The sequence below is a fragment of the Empidonax traillii genome, unplaced genomic scaffold (genome assembly GCF_003031625.1).
Source record: "Empidonax traillii isolate 1590-97213 ecotype Southwest subspecies unplaced genomic scaffold, ASM303162v1 scaffold8:size5222938, whole genome shotgun sequence".
Classification (NCBI taxonomy): domain Eukaryota; kingdom Metazoa; phylum Chordata; class Aves; order Passeriformes; family Tyrannidae; genus Empidonax; species Empidonax traillii.
In genome coordinates, this window is record NW_020955201.1 from 3666244 (window position 1) to 3682018 (window position 15775).

The 15775-nt window shown below is 41.0% G+C and overlaps 1 protein-coding gene across 6 annotated transcripts in view; it reads right to left on the minus strand.

Annotated features, from left to right (window-relative positions):
• Window positions 1–5775: 5775 nt before the first annotated feature.
• Window positions 5776–15775, minus strand: part of ARHGEF28 (Rho guanine nucleotide exchange factor 28) — a 67844-nt gene continuing 57844 nt past the window's right edge. For 5 of the 6 annotated variants that reach the window (XM_027883271.1, XM_027883303.1, XM_027883281.1 and 2 more), the window contains one exon: window positions 5776–6936. In XM_027883271.1, coding sequence (XP_027739072.1) covers window positions 6776–6936 — 161 coding nt within the window. In that variant the 3' untranslated portion in view covers window positions 5776–6775. Of the gene's footprint in view, window positions 6937–12687; window positions 12700–15775 lie in introns of those variants that run through there. The other variant, XR_003571168.1, reaches the window with a different exon arrangement.

Sequence of the window (15775 nt, forward strand, 5' to 3'; positions counted from 1 at the left end):
CCAAATATCTGATCTCCTTCAGAACTCTTTCTGTTTAGGCCCATCTCTCTAATTACGCCTGAAGAGCTGACTGAAAAGGCAAACATAATAAGTTGGAAACATCTGAGCAGTGTTTAGGGAAATGTTTCTGCTTATCAGAGGGCAACCATGACATAAAGTGGTTAGCACTAGTTGAATTACAGTTAATTGAAATTACAGATGGAAGGACTGCATTCTGGTGAACTTCAATTTCTCAGGTGTTTTGAGCTCCGAATTTCCCAGAAGGAAGAATATTTTGAGTTTGGTGTCAGCAAACCATGCTATGTTACTAATGATCAGTATTGTTGAGAAGCACATTGGAGTCTTAGCCACCTCATGGGGGTCTTACTTTGTGAGACTCCAACACACTCCTGCCTGCAGGACAAGCAGAAGTAACCAACCACTTACCAATAAATAAAACTTCTTCCTGTCTTTTTGGTGGTCCCATGCAATGCTCATATCTTGTCCTTGAAAGTTGTTATCCTGCTCCCTTTGAAGAATTATGCTGTAAATTAAATAAGAACAGCTGGAATCAGAATTAGAAATTGAATTGCTTCTGCTGTGCAAACTGTGATTTCCAGTAAAACAGCTGATGCACTTTACCTTCTGTCAATAATTACTTTGTGTGAAATATCCTTCAGCACTTAGCATTTATTTTATACGCCAAGAGAGGTTTCCCAAGGCTGCAAGTCACCTTTCATAACCTTCACACAACCATTCAACCTCAAGATGGGCACTGTAGGGTTGAGAGCCAGGCAGGGGGGTGACCTGATTGATCCAGAAGTTCCCTCAGGGCCCCACCACTCTGTTGCGTGGCAGAGCAGGGTCGAACATGCAGCCAGCTCCCAGCATGACCTGTGCCATCAGCTTCAGTAACACTTAATGGCTCAGTCCTCCCACAGCCAGGTTTTCCATATTACCAAGCTGACAGCATTGTTCAGCTGATGGCCATGAACCAGCCCCAGAGTTGGAACCCTTCTCTCAGCACCCACTGTTCTTCTTAAGGGTCACACAGAGGAATATGCCTTGTACCTTACCTACAACATTAGCAAGCACCTGTACTTTGTGAGGGAGTCCACTCCCCATCTGTGGATCTGCCACAATCAAGCTTTGCCTCCTGCACCCGTGAGTTTCAAACCTCCAGAGGGGAAGAGGAGGGGCAGGCATCGATCTCTTCTCTCTGGTGACCAATGACAGGACCCAAGGGAATGGCCCGAAAATGTCTCAGGGGATATGGCCTGAAAATGTCTCAGGTTCAATATTAGAAAAAGGTTCTTCACCCAGAAGTTGTGGTTCAGAAGTTGTGTTTCAGTGGTTGGGCACTGGAACAGGCTCCCCAGGGAAGCGGTCACAGTACTAAACCTGACAGAGTTCAAGAAGCATTTGGACAACCCTCTCAGGCACATACACATAGTGTGATGGACACAGGTTTAAAATCAGATCACATCTGGTCATATGGGACTCTGCAAAGGAAAGGAACATTAGCAGAGAGGCAATTTCACCCTTGATGTTTTCCTTTACTCTGACAATTTGAGTACTGTCACTCTGAAACCTTGCTCCTTAATTAAAAGCTGGAGAGAGGCCACAGCAGATAGGAATGGTTACCCTCCAATGATTGAAAGCAGGAGATGTTCACTCAGCACTGTTATTTTTGTCCTCTTGGCTGCTTTGTATCTGGATTGAGTTTGGTTTGATAAGTCTGACCTATAATGGCTTGTTGTAGCATTCATTCAGCAATGGTAGGAAAACTGTATGGGAAATGTGGAAAATTTTCATTTTGGGTGAGGCATTACTTTCTTTAACCACATTTCTTGCACTATTCAAAAGGAGCAGAAGTAGGTCCACAGCTTGGCCTGAGCATCTTCATTGAGCTGGACACAGGAAATGCAGACATCCTGTTTCTTTACTTGCACAGGAGGGACAGGGACTCATGCTGGTATTCACAAGCCATCTTCAGTTCATGTGATTGTTTATCCATGCAGGGCTTTAGTGGTAACCTGGGTGAGCAGAACATTCACACCTCTGCATAGCTCCTCTAGTTGTGGTTTGGCAGTTTTATAGAAATCTGATAAGAAAATTTCCTTGGGTCTGGTAAGTAACCTCCATAGGAGAAATTCTTTGTTTCAACTTGCATGTTTCACTGTCCCTTTTGTAAAAATCTGATCTTCACTCTGTTTGGCACTGAAATTGAAATATGTGGCATCTAACCATTTCTCAGATTCTCAGTCAAACAAACAATAGGTAGTGTGATAAATACCAACTTCTTTTTCTTTGAATAAAAAAGTTTGTTCCATGAAGGAGCTTAGAAACATCTCATGGCAGGGGACAACTCCTCCTGTCTTCTCTACACCCAGACCATGTTTTTTGTGTTTCTTTTCTCCTCTACCCAGGGCAAGACTCAGGGCAGTCTACAGCACCCTCAAACTCACAGATTGTTGAGTTTGAGGGTGGTGTAGACTGCCCTGTGACAGAGTCCTTCCATATAGGGGGTGGGAACATCCTGATCTGAGCCTGAGTGAAGAGAAGAAGCAGCAGCTTCTGCATAGATGATCCACAGGACAAGAAACATAGATCTCTGGGAATCTGGGAGCCACACACTGACCTGAATAGAGCTGCTGCCAATACAGCTCTACATGTCAGTGGAAAACAATGACATTCCTAGATGAGGTACCTGGATCATTCCATCACCATGACCCACTAAACCCTTGCAAATTCTTCCACAATCCACTTAGTCTTTGATGATCTCCTGATACAAGAAGACTAGTAGTCTATTGTCTGATGCACTTTTGCAGAGCAAAGGTCTGTATTGATGAGAACACTTTAGATTAATTTCAGGAAGGTTATCCTTTGAGATTTTTCATTTACATTGAAGAAATTAAATGCTCTCTTCAACATCAGCCTGCCAAAGGGATCCTTTCCACAAAATTCAGGACACTGAATTCAGGCCATCTTCACAGTCTTATCTCAGAACCTGGCAGTGAGAGAGAAAAACCTTTCTGGAGCTTAACATGTAGATATCCTTATGATTATCAAGAATATTCACAGCTAATTGTACAGTGTTTTTACATACAAACCTTTACTAAGGATGAGAAAATAACAAACACCTCCATTTACCTTGGCAAAATGGTGCAAATCAATTGCAATTCCATTGAGAGCAGACATCCAACCTGTTTCAGTGTGCTAACGCCCCACAACCTAATCTGGTTTTACTTCTGTAATACAAACTGGGCACAGTGAAGGATTTGGGAGTGGAGTTCTTTTCAAACAGAATATTCATTAGAAGGTACCAAGTAGTCATGTTATTTCCCCATTTGTCATCGAGTGCATAAGGAAAACTCCTTCATCTGCAAGTCTTCATTGTGTTCAAAATGCAGTCAGAGCAAGTTGTACCTTACCACAGCTCAGCCTCTTTGCGTTTCTTTGAATGAACACTGCCATGAAAATACTTTTAGCAACAATATGGAACATTACCACAGAATTTGCACCTACTTGATTAAGAAGCAGTTAAAATCTTACTCACTTTTTAACCTTAATTAGCAACATATAAATTAATGCAGCTAACAGGGCACTTAAAGCAAAATTATTCATGTTCCTTACATGGAAAACATCAACAGATTTTTTTTCAATCACTTCAGTAAACAACCTTCAAGGAGCTTCTTGAGAGCCTAATCTGTATTTAATTTAGTAATTTGAAAATAACATGGATGACCTTTGTGAAAAATCTCTTAAAAATGCAGCTGTGTTGTTTACCTTAATAGTCAAACAGCAGCCAAGTGAAGCATTTGCTCTATTCTGGCCTCATTCTACAAAATCATCCAAAATTCTGGAGCCAGGCCACTGTAAGCTTGAGCCGTTCAATAATTCCTTCTTTACCATTATTATAGACTTGCTGAAAAAAGATTTGTTGCAAGTTTCCCTTAAAAATACCTCAAAGTTGTTTCATATGACAGCTTTACTAGCACACAACAACATTAAGGAGAAAATGCTGGAAAACTCTAGGTACTACAGAAAAGAAATCCCCCTTTTGTTAAATGGTGGAGAAAAAAAAATTTAAAATAAGAAACAAGGAGAAAGCTTATCCCAGTGCCATGGATATTTGTAGTAAAGCAACTGCTCCTTCAGCTTAATCACTGAAATGAATGAATAAATTAGATTCTGAGCTTTCAGAGGCAAGATGCCTTGAGGAGCATAGCAAAAAAACCCACAGTATATATGATGAGTGAAAAACAACAGGCCTTGCAAATAAGCCCACTTCAAAATAATGTAAAAAAGGCTAAGAGAATTTCTGAATACATCTTTCTAAATAAAAAGGAAGGCATACCATTTATGTATGCCTCATGATAACTGAAAATGCAGCCTGCTACAACGCTGAATCTCACTGGGACTGCATTTAAATTCTGCTAAGTATTAAGAAATGCCTAAATAATGGACAGAGTTCAGGGGTGCACAATATATCTTGTTATAAAGAGCACCTGCCAAGACCATACTGGCCTATACTTTACATTTTTTTTACAAGTAAAATACCTAAATCAATAGGCCATCTGTTTCCTGCCTTTGCCTTCCTCAAGTGCTAGAAGCTTTACTGTAAACACAGGTGAGTAAAATAAGATGCTGCCTGATGTTAGGGATTTGCACAACAGTTGAAGTCCTGGCCAGCTGCTTTTCAACTCCAAGCTCTTCAATTAAAACTGATGAGAGAACCAGCATCCTCTCTTCCTTCCCAGTGGCAAGATGCTTACATGGGAATTCCCATACCAGACTGGGACAGCAGCTATTCATCTAGCAGCTTGGATTTGACAGTAACCAGTACCAGATGTTTCAGCCAAGGCATAATAAAATGCAGAGAGAGTAACTTTGGAGAAAACTACTAATTTTTCCCCCAATTTCCTGCAGGTCCCTGGGCAATGCACATATCCTGGGACATACAGCATCCCAAGAAATTGGTCTGGCTACTCAGAAATTTGCCAAAAAACTGTTTGGATGGCAAGTCTGAATTCAGTGCTGATTGGTAAAACAGAAAGGACTGTCCTTACTGCAGGACCCTCAAGAGAAGTTGAATCCACATTTTAATTTTAGTGTAATTGTGAAAAGTAAAGAAAGTAAAACAATTCTAGGAATTCTAAAAGGTTTTTTCTCTTATAAGGAGACATAAAAGTGCTGTCAGGTTAGGAGGAGTCTTGAAGGCTGGACACAGACACTGGAAAATACATCTGCAGGCCCAGTTTTTCCCTGATGGTATTTGCACACCAGTTAATACCAGCTGAGAATCAGGTCCTGCTCATCAAGACAGTTAAGTGCTCAGTTATTTGCCCAAGATACCATCTGAACAGCTAGTCTGGTAGTTCAGTGAGATGCAGCTCAGAAGCTCTACATTTGAGTATTCCCCACAACACATCCATCTCTGGAAGAGAATCTTCCGCATCAGGAAACCCACACTGACAAACATACACCACCTAAAACTCTGCTCCCTGCAAAAGATTTTGGACAACTCAAGGCTTAGGGTAAAATGGAAACCATATGACACCTGGGGCTTATGCAGACAAAGGGGCGGGAGCAGTCCTGCGTTTCCCTGCCCCAGGTAGAGGTGAGGCAGCTCTGACTCAGGAGCTGTGCAGCCACATTCCTGCTGTGCCTCTGCCAATCCCATCAGCCACACAAAGCAGCAATAGGCACATCCTTGGTTTTGCCAGCTGAGATGCATGGAGCACAGCTTTGGCTGTGCTGGACCAAGGCAGACAGATCTGCAGCAGAGCTGAGTGCAAACAAAGTTTGAAGTTTATTTATTTTTTCATTTTCCTCCTGTTTTCCTATTTCTTTGAAGAATCTGACAATGAATCAAAGTTACAGTTTTCCGGAAACACACAGAAAATTTATTCAATTTTACACAGGTGTACAAATACTTCTGAAATACAGAAAGGCATGAAACAGCTCCTGGTTTCTTACTGCCTAACACATAGACAACCCCATGAACCTGAAAGCAGAAAGCTAGCTGGCTCCTACATGGGAAAGCTGTGGAGTTTCAGAAGGGTTCTGTTACCTAGAAGCCTACTATTTCCTCCCTTTCTTTTCTTTTGACCAGTGAGAAGGTTTCACCTGGTAAATCTTAATGCATAAGGGCACTTGCTGAAATGAGATATAATAAAATAACAAACTGATTTACTGCATCTCTGGACAGAAACTGGCACTAGTACCATAATTATGATAGGATTTGAGACATGAATAAACACTTACAATTATGCATAAAAAAACATCCTCTGCTGAACAGTTCCTGAGCCAGGGGATAAAGAAAATGACCCAACAGTGAAGTGTACATGGCACATTTTAGCTAAGATTATAGCCGTCATTTTTAGATTGCTGTCTTCTCATATTGTATCACAACTTTTAGAAGGTTACTGATACACACACTCAAATCTCAAATAGCAGGCCCATCTCTCTTAGCTTGTCCTTTAAAAAGAGGACTCAGGAGAAAATCAACACTGGCTTTCACAATTCCTGGTGGCATCTTTACAATTCCAAAATGTCTCTCCTGCTACCTATTGCTTCTTGCAAAGTAGTTGAAATTATATCATAAATTAAAGATTATACAACAAAGGCTTCAAAATAACTTAATTGATATATTTATCAAGGGAAAAAATTTCCATTTAATATTAAATACTATCCTTAAAGCTTGCTGGTCATACAGAGAGCAGCTACAGATATTTAGAAAAGCAAACATGTTGTATTTCCAAAGTGCTACTGATATTAGAAAAGAAAGCCATCAGAGGTAAACAATCTTCTCTTCTACTCTGCCTCCACTTTCTGTATCCTGCAGGCTCTCAGGCTGATGGCTCAGTACCAGTGAGTCTACCTGTGGCAATGGGATGGATCCCTTGTTTGGAATGCTTGTTTCAGGACCCGGGATCTGTGACGTGTTCAGATCTGTAACACACAAGAGGAGGACACGTGACCATGCATCTTCTGCCATGCCAATGCCATCACAAAGAGAGAATTCTGACTTTTTCATAAGCACCATTTTCTAGTTTGCTCCATCTGTCTAGAAAGGAGAACAGCATTCTAGTACAAGTTATACTACAGTCCGGTGAGAGGTACCTTATGCAAGTTTACTGAAATCTGTTCAAGTCTGTCCACTGTTACATGAAGGATGCTGTCCTTCATGTAAAATAATGTTTAAATAATGGAAAGGCTTAAATGACATCAGAGTTGGGCTGGACGGAAACATACAGCACATAATCAGTACCTTTGTTAGTAATAATACAATTCCAGAATTAACATGGGTTTCATTATTACACAGAAATTCATCTGCAAGCCTTCCTTTTACAGATGAAAAATAATCAACTGGGTAAACTCAGTTAAAAGTCTACATGGCTAGCACGTGCATTCTGATGTATGAACATTCACCTTTTTCTACCAAGTTATTGGTGCTTATTTGCACAAACTATCTACTCTATTCTTGTCTCAATCCTTTAGGTTTGAGAGACATGGAGATAATGGAGAGAATACTTGCACCCCAATACTACAACATAATTTCACACAGATCTTCAATTGTTATCTTCCCAGTTTTCTCCCACAAATGCAGAGGATCAGGTACTTTTTTTCCAGCACTGAGCAATGAAGATTTTTGCGATGATCTGTGTATGGCTTAAAAAAAACCAAAACAACACAACTATGGTTGGGTTATATCCCTAGTCAGCATTCTGTAGGACTTTGGGCCCTACATCTTAGTAGCTGGCTTTTCTAAAACCTGTATGTCTTCAAAGTAGTTTTACCATAAAAACAAGCTGCATAACAAGGGAACATGTATTTTCATGCATAGTGATGGGAAAAGTCTGCAATGGACAAGCTGCAATATTTTTCACTGTAATCTTGGCCTGACCAATCTCTACTACTACATCAGGAGAGTTAAATTTTCATTCTTCCATCTCAAAAAAGGACTCTGCAAGAAGAAGGGGAAGTGTGTGGAGCAGTGTGAAATGATTATGTGATGGGCATGTGGGAACACATTGCATCATTGCCTCTGCCTTCAGCATCTTCTCCTCTTTGATATTCACACAGTTGTGGGGAGCAAACAGGTATTGGGGTTTCTGCTCCCAGGCTAAGCCACAGATACATTATACGTGCTACCAAGACTACAGGGTCAGTGGCAGGGGCAAAGTATTTATAAACAAGCAGTTCTTAGTCACAGTGGGATGACACAGGACGTCACCAAAATTAATCCCCAAATGTCTTTCTTTTACTGTTTCATATTGGATTTAACAGATCAAGTTTCAGTCTTGATGAAAATTAAGAGTAAGTCTTGATTGCAGGTGAGTTGTTTGCAATATGTAACACAGCAGAACTTAAATCCCTAAATTATTTGAATAGCCCTGACTGTTTAAAGATTACTTCTTCATTTATTTTTGATAGTCACATTAGAAAAAGATTACAATTTGCATCAAAAGAAGAAAGCAGAAGTATGTCTGCTTTTCTTTATGAAAGTTGGATTCATTGAGTTTACTCGTTTATTAAAAAGACCTCTATTAGTGGAAGATCCTCAACTTCTAACACTTACATTTTTGGTTATTTTACCCATATTAATATTCCTTTTAAGTCCTGTGAGGCTATTCACTTTACCAAAGTTATGTGCATAAGAATACCAGGCAGTAAACATTTTTAGAAAGATCTGTTTCCAAAATTTATGAAGTAGATAATTGGAGAATCCTAATTACAAATTTGAAAAAACACAGAAAAGAAAGAGAAACACCTTACATGCAGTTATTTTTCACCATCAAAACTAAACAGTAATTGCTTCACCCATTAAAACAGTAGCTGTTTCCAAGCCATTTCTCATTACCTGTTTACAACTCTAAGCAGAAGAGCTGAGCAGTGGAGACCATCAGAGTTTTGTTTTTGGTTTTTTGTTTGTATGTTTGTTTTGTTTTGGTTTGGTTTGGTTTTTGTTTGGTTTTGTTAATTCTGTTGCATCTGGAGAACCTGAACAGGAGGAGAGCATGCAGGAGGTGACAAGACAGCTGCTGCTGGGGTGACGAGTGACTTCAGGCTGGAAAGGTTGTGCTTAACACAACTGAGGATGGAAGGAGCTGGTTTTGGATGCACTTTAGGTGGCACTCAACACAGACTCTGCCTAATAAAAGCCCAATGTGTCTCCAAGGCCATACACTCAGCCTGCCACTGGGGAGAGTGCCTGCTGTTACTCTGCCCAATGCCATGCTGGAAGTAGCTGAGCCAGGAAACCAGCTGGTATCACAGGCAGCAGTGTGATGTGCCTTGAGAAGAGCTGCACATTAAGGGTGTAAGGAGTGATAGAAATGACTATAAAAGTCTCAGATGAAGGAAGAGTAGGGAAAGGGGACTGAACCACCAGCCAGCACTGTTCTTGTAATGTAGAACACCGACAGCAGCCAAGAAGCCTCCCCTGAGCTCTCTGGTACAGCACAGGGGAAATAAGCTGTCCTCATCACCAAGTAGGAGAATGGTGAGATAAATCCTCCCCTTGAAATGCTCTCCTGAGACTGGGAAGAAACTTCCAAAACCAGACTTGAAAACATCAGCTGCTCTCTACTAGAGAAATCTGGGAGCTGAAGATGTTTAATAAAAATGCAAAACAAACTGATTATCTGTGCAGACACCAAGGCAGAGGGGTTGCTGCTAGAAAGTGACATCCTGGGCTCCTCAAGCAGCTGGAGCATCCAGGGGAGTTGCCCTGTCCCTCTCCAGGCCTGTTCTCTGCTGCATTGAGGCAGATAGTCAGAATTCATTACGGATCAAGAGTCAGGTAAGAAGGATCTTTTTGAACCTCCTTCAACGTCACTGTAATTTACTTGTCAGCATTGGTCACAAAATTAGTTTTGTATTACTGTCTTTCTTTAAATTCAGCATTTACTTATCCTTTCCTCAGCTTCCTTCCAAGGTGCCAAGGGATGCTCCCTCCGGCAAGCTGTGTTTAGCTCAACAGCGCGCCCACCAGACCAGCACCCACATCACCAGCGCCCAGCAAGAGCTCTCCCACGGCCCCTACCCGTACCCTTCCTGCCTGGGCCAGGCTCTGCCTGCTGGCTGGCTCCCACACCCTTGCACAGAGAGGACAAGCAAAAGAATGAGACACAGCCCTTCTCTAGCTCATTTACACCTTTTTTTTTTTTCCTTCATATTTATGTAAGTGCAGAAAACATACCCAGATTTCCAAAGCTTTAACAAAACTGACCTGTAGCTGAGACACTTCCACAGGGTCTACTGTGAGGCTCACAGCAACCTACTCCCTCCCACTTCTACACCAGCCAAGGGCTGTTGGCATCTCTCTTCATCCTGGACCCTGCAGTTTATGCATGAACTGAAGCCCTTTTTAACTGTTGTAAAATGTAACTCATTTAACTTATGTAAAATATTTTTTGCCTACAACGCTCCAGGTAACTCTTTCCTAAAGAGCAAGCCAGATCTGCAGCTGCATCATGGATACCCCTAGACAAAAGTGAACAGCAAACCAGAGAAATACGCTCTTTCAGTACCTCAGAAAGAGAGATGTGATCGGGGCTGGAGACCAAATATTAGGCAATCTGTGGTATTAGGTAACATTAGGTAACCAGTACTTCAACATTTCGGTCGCATGTAGCCTGTTCAGTCCAGCAGGGCCACATCACAGCACAAAATACCCCTAAAGTACAGCTTTTTGTCCTTCTTATCTCAGCCAAGACCATCCCATTAAATAAACTCCAGGTATTCTGTGCTATGTACACCACCAATTTTCTCAAAAGGAGTCAGAGACTGTTTCTAACAAATTCTGAAAACAATCACAAATTGTATAATTCACACAGCCATTGCCAAATCCAACATTTAAAACAAATCCAATTTTTTCCCTATTTTCCATGAGTTTGGGTCTGGTACCACGAGGACAAGTATGAGGAACCGGCAGACAATCTTTCCATGTTTTTTTCAGACAACATAACAAGAACGGCAGTTCTCTAAATGGGTTCTGGATCCAAACTCTGATAAAACGACAGCTCCTGGCTAAAAACATCCTACTGTTGTATGGAAAAGGGGGAGAAAAGCATTCTGCATCCTAACTACTACACCCTACCTTTTCCATAGCACTGTGACAGGATTAAGGGTTTCTCACAAACTGCTGAGAAGGTGGAAGGCAGAGCAGTGGTATTTGCAGGAATCTGAAATCAATACATATCAAAACAAACACAGCCCGTGTGTGTGTGGGGGGGGGGGGGCGAGTGATACAAAAGCCAAGTAAACAACTCATTAGTCACACTGATTCTCACCTCCTGTCTGTTGTCATAGAATGTAAGCACTTTCACATCAAACAAATGCCACAGTTTTTCTCCTTCACCCCCTTCACCCCTCCTCTCTCTCTCCCAGGATCAGAGCTCTTCACATAAGCCTAGAGTGCTCACAATGATGATTATGGGAAGGACAGGAGGACATTTTCAAGGTAAGGAACACTCCAGGCAAAAAAAACGCTCTCGAGTCTCTGTGTTTTGAATAGGAAGCCCTCAGTTTTCCTCTTTCAGCTCTGACTCTGGGGTTTCACAGCATCACAGGATAATTCAAGTTGGAAGGGATCTTAGGAGGTCTCTCATTCAGACTCCTCCTCAAAACTGGGTCAGCTTTGAGGTCAGGATGGGCTGGACACTTTTTTACTTCCTAGCCGTTTCCATTAAATAAAAAAAAAAAAAAAGGAAAAAAATTATTTAAAAAAAAAAAAAAAAAAGAAAAAGAAAGGGAGGTTTGGAACATAGATTTTGCAGACACTGAATTAATATTAATTTGCTGTGCCTTTCAGAGATCTGTGTCTCATTGGCCCTCTTTACAAAATAAAATTTCATTAAATGAAGAGAGATTCATGCCACTTTTAGCAACAAACATGTTAAACAGTCTCAAAGCCATAACTCCTCTGAAAATAATAAATGAAGTTAGGTTTTGGTTTTACATGTATTTATAATAAGTGGTACCCAATTCATCTGGACTGACAGCTGACACATCAGCTTCAGGCCACCGTTATGTGAAATGGCAGGGCTGCTCTATTTAATCCCCCCACTCATGCACTCATGCATAATGCAAAGCGAAAACAGACACCTAAAATACAGTGCTAAGTCTACCGGGTCCGGGACATTCAAAGGAATTCAAGGGTAACAGGCTCTCATTTGCCACTACAGTTCAATAGCAAACGGCAACCTAACTCCCACAGGCTCCACTGAAAGTCCCCATCGGCCAATCCCACAGCACCTCTTTGTCTCTAACGATGCTCCCGGTGGTTTCCATGCAGATTCATTAGTGACAGACAGCCGATTCCCCAGGGAACTGGCACCTCAGCCTCTCTCCCTTTGCTCACCATGAAAGGCATCGTGATCAGTTTTGATTTCTGTTTTTAAAGCCTGCTAAGACTTTCCTAACTTGCAATGGATTTTCCATACTGCAGTTTAGTTGTTTATGATTGGTGGGAGAAAGGGAACAAACACAACGCGCAGCACTGCACATCTGGGACGGTTTGTCATCACCTTGGAACAACTAGGACACCGCGGCTACTGTGCTGGTTCAGAACACTTGCTACAGATAAGTCACCTGTAAGCCTCAAGGATCTGAGGACAATTTCCAGTATTTCACTGGGAGCTGAGATCTCACATACCACGAACAAACCAGGCCCTTCACACCTCAATAAAGCTCATTTCACAGCAGGAACTGAATTTGGCACCGGGTCTCAAAATACACTGGGAAAAATATCTTGACTCTAAAGCTACCAAGGAGAGGAGCTTAATCCATTACCCGGCTGACTGAATAAGGCAGGAAATCAACCTGAGAATTTTAATGCTGTTATTTACTTTTAACCAGCCCAACCTTGTGAAAAAGCAGCAGCTGCATTTCTTAGGCAATCAAGCACCTTCATGAATAAGAGGTCTTTACACAAAAAACAGATGAGGAATTATATCATAATAGAACCTACATTAATTAGTCTTATCAGCTTTTGGTTCATTTTTTTGTTACAAGAACAGAAAGAATTCAAAGTCTGTGATGAATAAGGTCTGTAACATAACTCTTCTTCATGTCTGTACTTTGGATTTTTTGATCATGGTAAAATTACTGGGAATGCCATTATTCTGCATGTTTCTGCTCTTTGTGTAGTTCTTGGCTTAGGTAAAACAACGCAGTTCAGTTTTAAGGTTTTGCCTTTTAGAAAACTTTGGTCTAGAGAATTTGGACCAAATTCTTGGCTAAGACAAAGCATAATTTATTCCACCAAAACTACATTTATTATGAAGTTCCAACTCATACTTGTTGTAAAGCTCCAAGTTTTGGAGTAATGTGATGATGCGACCATCTTTTCTTTTATTAAGACCCAATAAACATATTATTTCTAACACTGGTGTTACCAAAGAAAAGATTTTAAAAACAACTCAAGCTCAGACAATAACAGTGACACCACTTTACCATCAAGTTCATGGCATGCCCCTGGGTCAATTAAAATTTTAACCTACTTACATGGCTATGTTATCAGCTATTTTTGGCATGATGGTTTTTAATGCATATCAATAAGAGAGACTTAAAAATAGGCCTGACTTGAAATCATAACTTGTCTGTGCATTAAATACCCACAGTCTCACCTTGGCAGGGAATACTGCCTGACAGCTGTCTGCTTCTGCTTAATATTAATTTATTTAGGTATGAATTTCTTATTAAATTGTCTTTGTGCTAAGCTTTGAAGCTTTAGATAGTCAATTACAGACACACACATGGTCCAACAGGTATTCTGCTAACAATGAACACATGTTTTATTGACCTACTTCTTTTCCAGCTCATTAAACACACCTGCACTCAAATGATCAAGAGGAAAGAATCATAAAACCCCAAGAACACCCTTCCTACAAAGGATCAGAAGGAATGTGACTAGCTGCCGCCTCGGGCCACTGCTCCACCCAGGGCGCCCACACAGGGCACGTCTCCAGGGGCACGGGCAACTCACCTGCCCACTGACAGCAGTGGGATGCACGGGAAAACAGCCTCCCAGTGCAGGTGTCTAATGTGAGTGTCTACAAAGTGGGCTGCAACCATTTCCTGCCAGCCCATAATCTGCAGAAGCCATTTCGACCAGCAAGCTGAAGTCAAAACAAACTGCCACCAGTGGAGAACACTTCTGCTTCAATGTTTGCTGGAGAAACAGAAACCCCATAAAGTTCCAAAAAGCACTTTCAAGGACTCAGCAGATGATGAAACCAGCTCCACTTTCTGCAGCCAGCCAGCACATCCCCACACCTCACTCACACTTTTCCCAAATTTGCACCCTGAAAAGAAAACACTGCAGTGAGGCTTTCTCTCCTTCCCTCCCCAAGAAACAATTAGCATATTAACCCTGAAAAAACACTGTCTCTGGCACATGAATTCAGTCCCTTTGAAACAAAAGGGGACATTTACACATCAAAACCATTCTTTTGAGCTCTTTGTTACCGCAGACAGATGTTATTGTGTTGATTAACTTTAGCTCATATTTTATGAATGTTTTTTGGTTGTGGGTTGTTTTGTTGGGGTTTTTTTACCTACAATTTCACTTTGAAATAAATGTGAAACCAAAAACCTTGGCAAAAAAATTGGTTCAGTCCCTGGCATTCAGCCAGTCTTTCAGGTACAACACAAAGAAGTGTGCTCTGGACTTTGGCAAACATTTTCTTGAATAGCAGAAGGGTACAGCTCTGTTACAAAAGCCAAAAGGGGAAGGTAATTTATAAAACACTCAGGTCTCCTCCTAAGCACCTTAGTTTTATAGGGTAATTTCCCAACAACAGACCAGATCCACTACTTCTTACTCATAGAAGCTCAAAGAGAGTAGCAGAAGAATACTAAGTCAATATACAGAATTGCCACAGAAGAAAAAATAAGGCAAAGTTTCAAACACAAAAGTTTCAAACCAATTACATGCTAATCTTACCCTTTAACAGAGCTGCTGTTGATGATTAAAAGAGGAAAATATATGGGCATTAGTGAAAGAGTGAGCATCTGAGAGAGAAGCCTCTTATCTGATAATCACAGAGATAATCGTTCTCTCCTGAGCTCAAAAGTGACGGAAATATTTGCTAATTTTTGACTGCCTTTTGAGTATTTTGACCACATTTTGACTTCAGTTTCGAGTATTAGCACAGCCTTTTTTATCCATTTTTAGCCAGGGTGGGAGGAAGTATACATGCTGATGTTTTCCTCTTGCAGTCATTGAAAAAAAACCATCAAAAACTGAAAAGTAGCATATTCCCCAAGTTTTGCATCATAAGCATAGGAGTTTTCAGGGTGCGACTGAATATTTTGGAAAGGTAGCCCTTTTTAATTGCTTGCTAAAAGTTCTGTGAACGTATAACTAATGTGAGAACAGTCTGCTGTAAAAGCTAAAGAAAAAATTGTACAATGTAAAAAAAAAAGGCACAATTATCAAATAAGCATCCCTTCAGCCAAGTGCTTTCCATGAGTGCATGGAGAGTACTTGGATCCACTTTCCTTACTTCTGCTACCACTTCTCTCTGCTATGAGCTACACTGCTCTTACTCTTAAGCCCAACTTCATCACCTGGTTCTTCTGCCTTGCCTTCACCATAGGTTTTAAAACACAACCCTGTATTAATTTCTCTTTCAGCTCAAAACTGCCTGTGTTTAATGTAGAAGCCTTTGTTAGACCTTCATCACCTTCCCGATGCTGTTGTGCTGCAAGGGTAAGTTGCCCTCCACAGGAGACACCTTCTCTCTAGTTTTGCTCTCAGTAACAATTACCCTGCAATTTT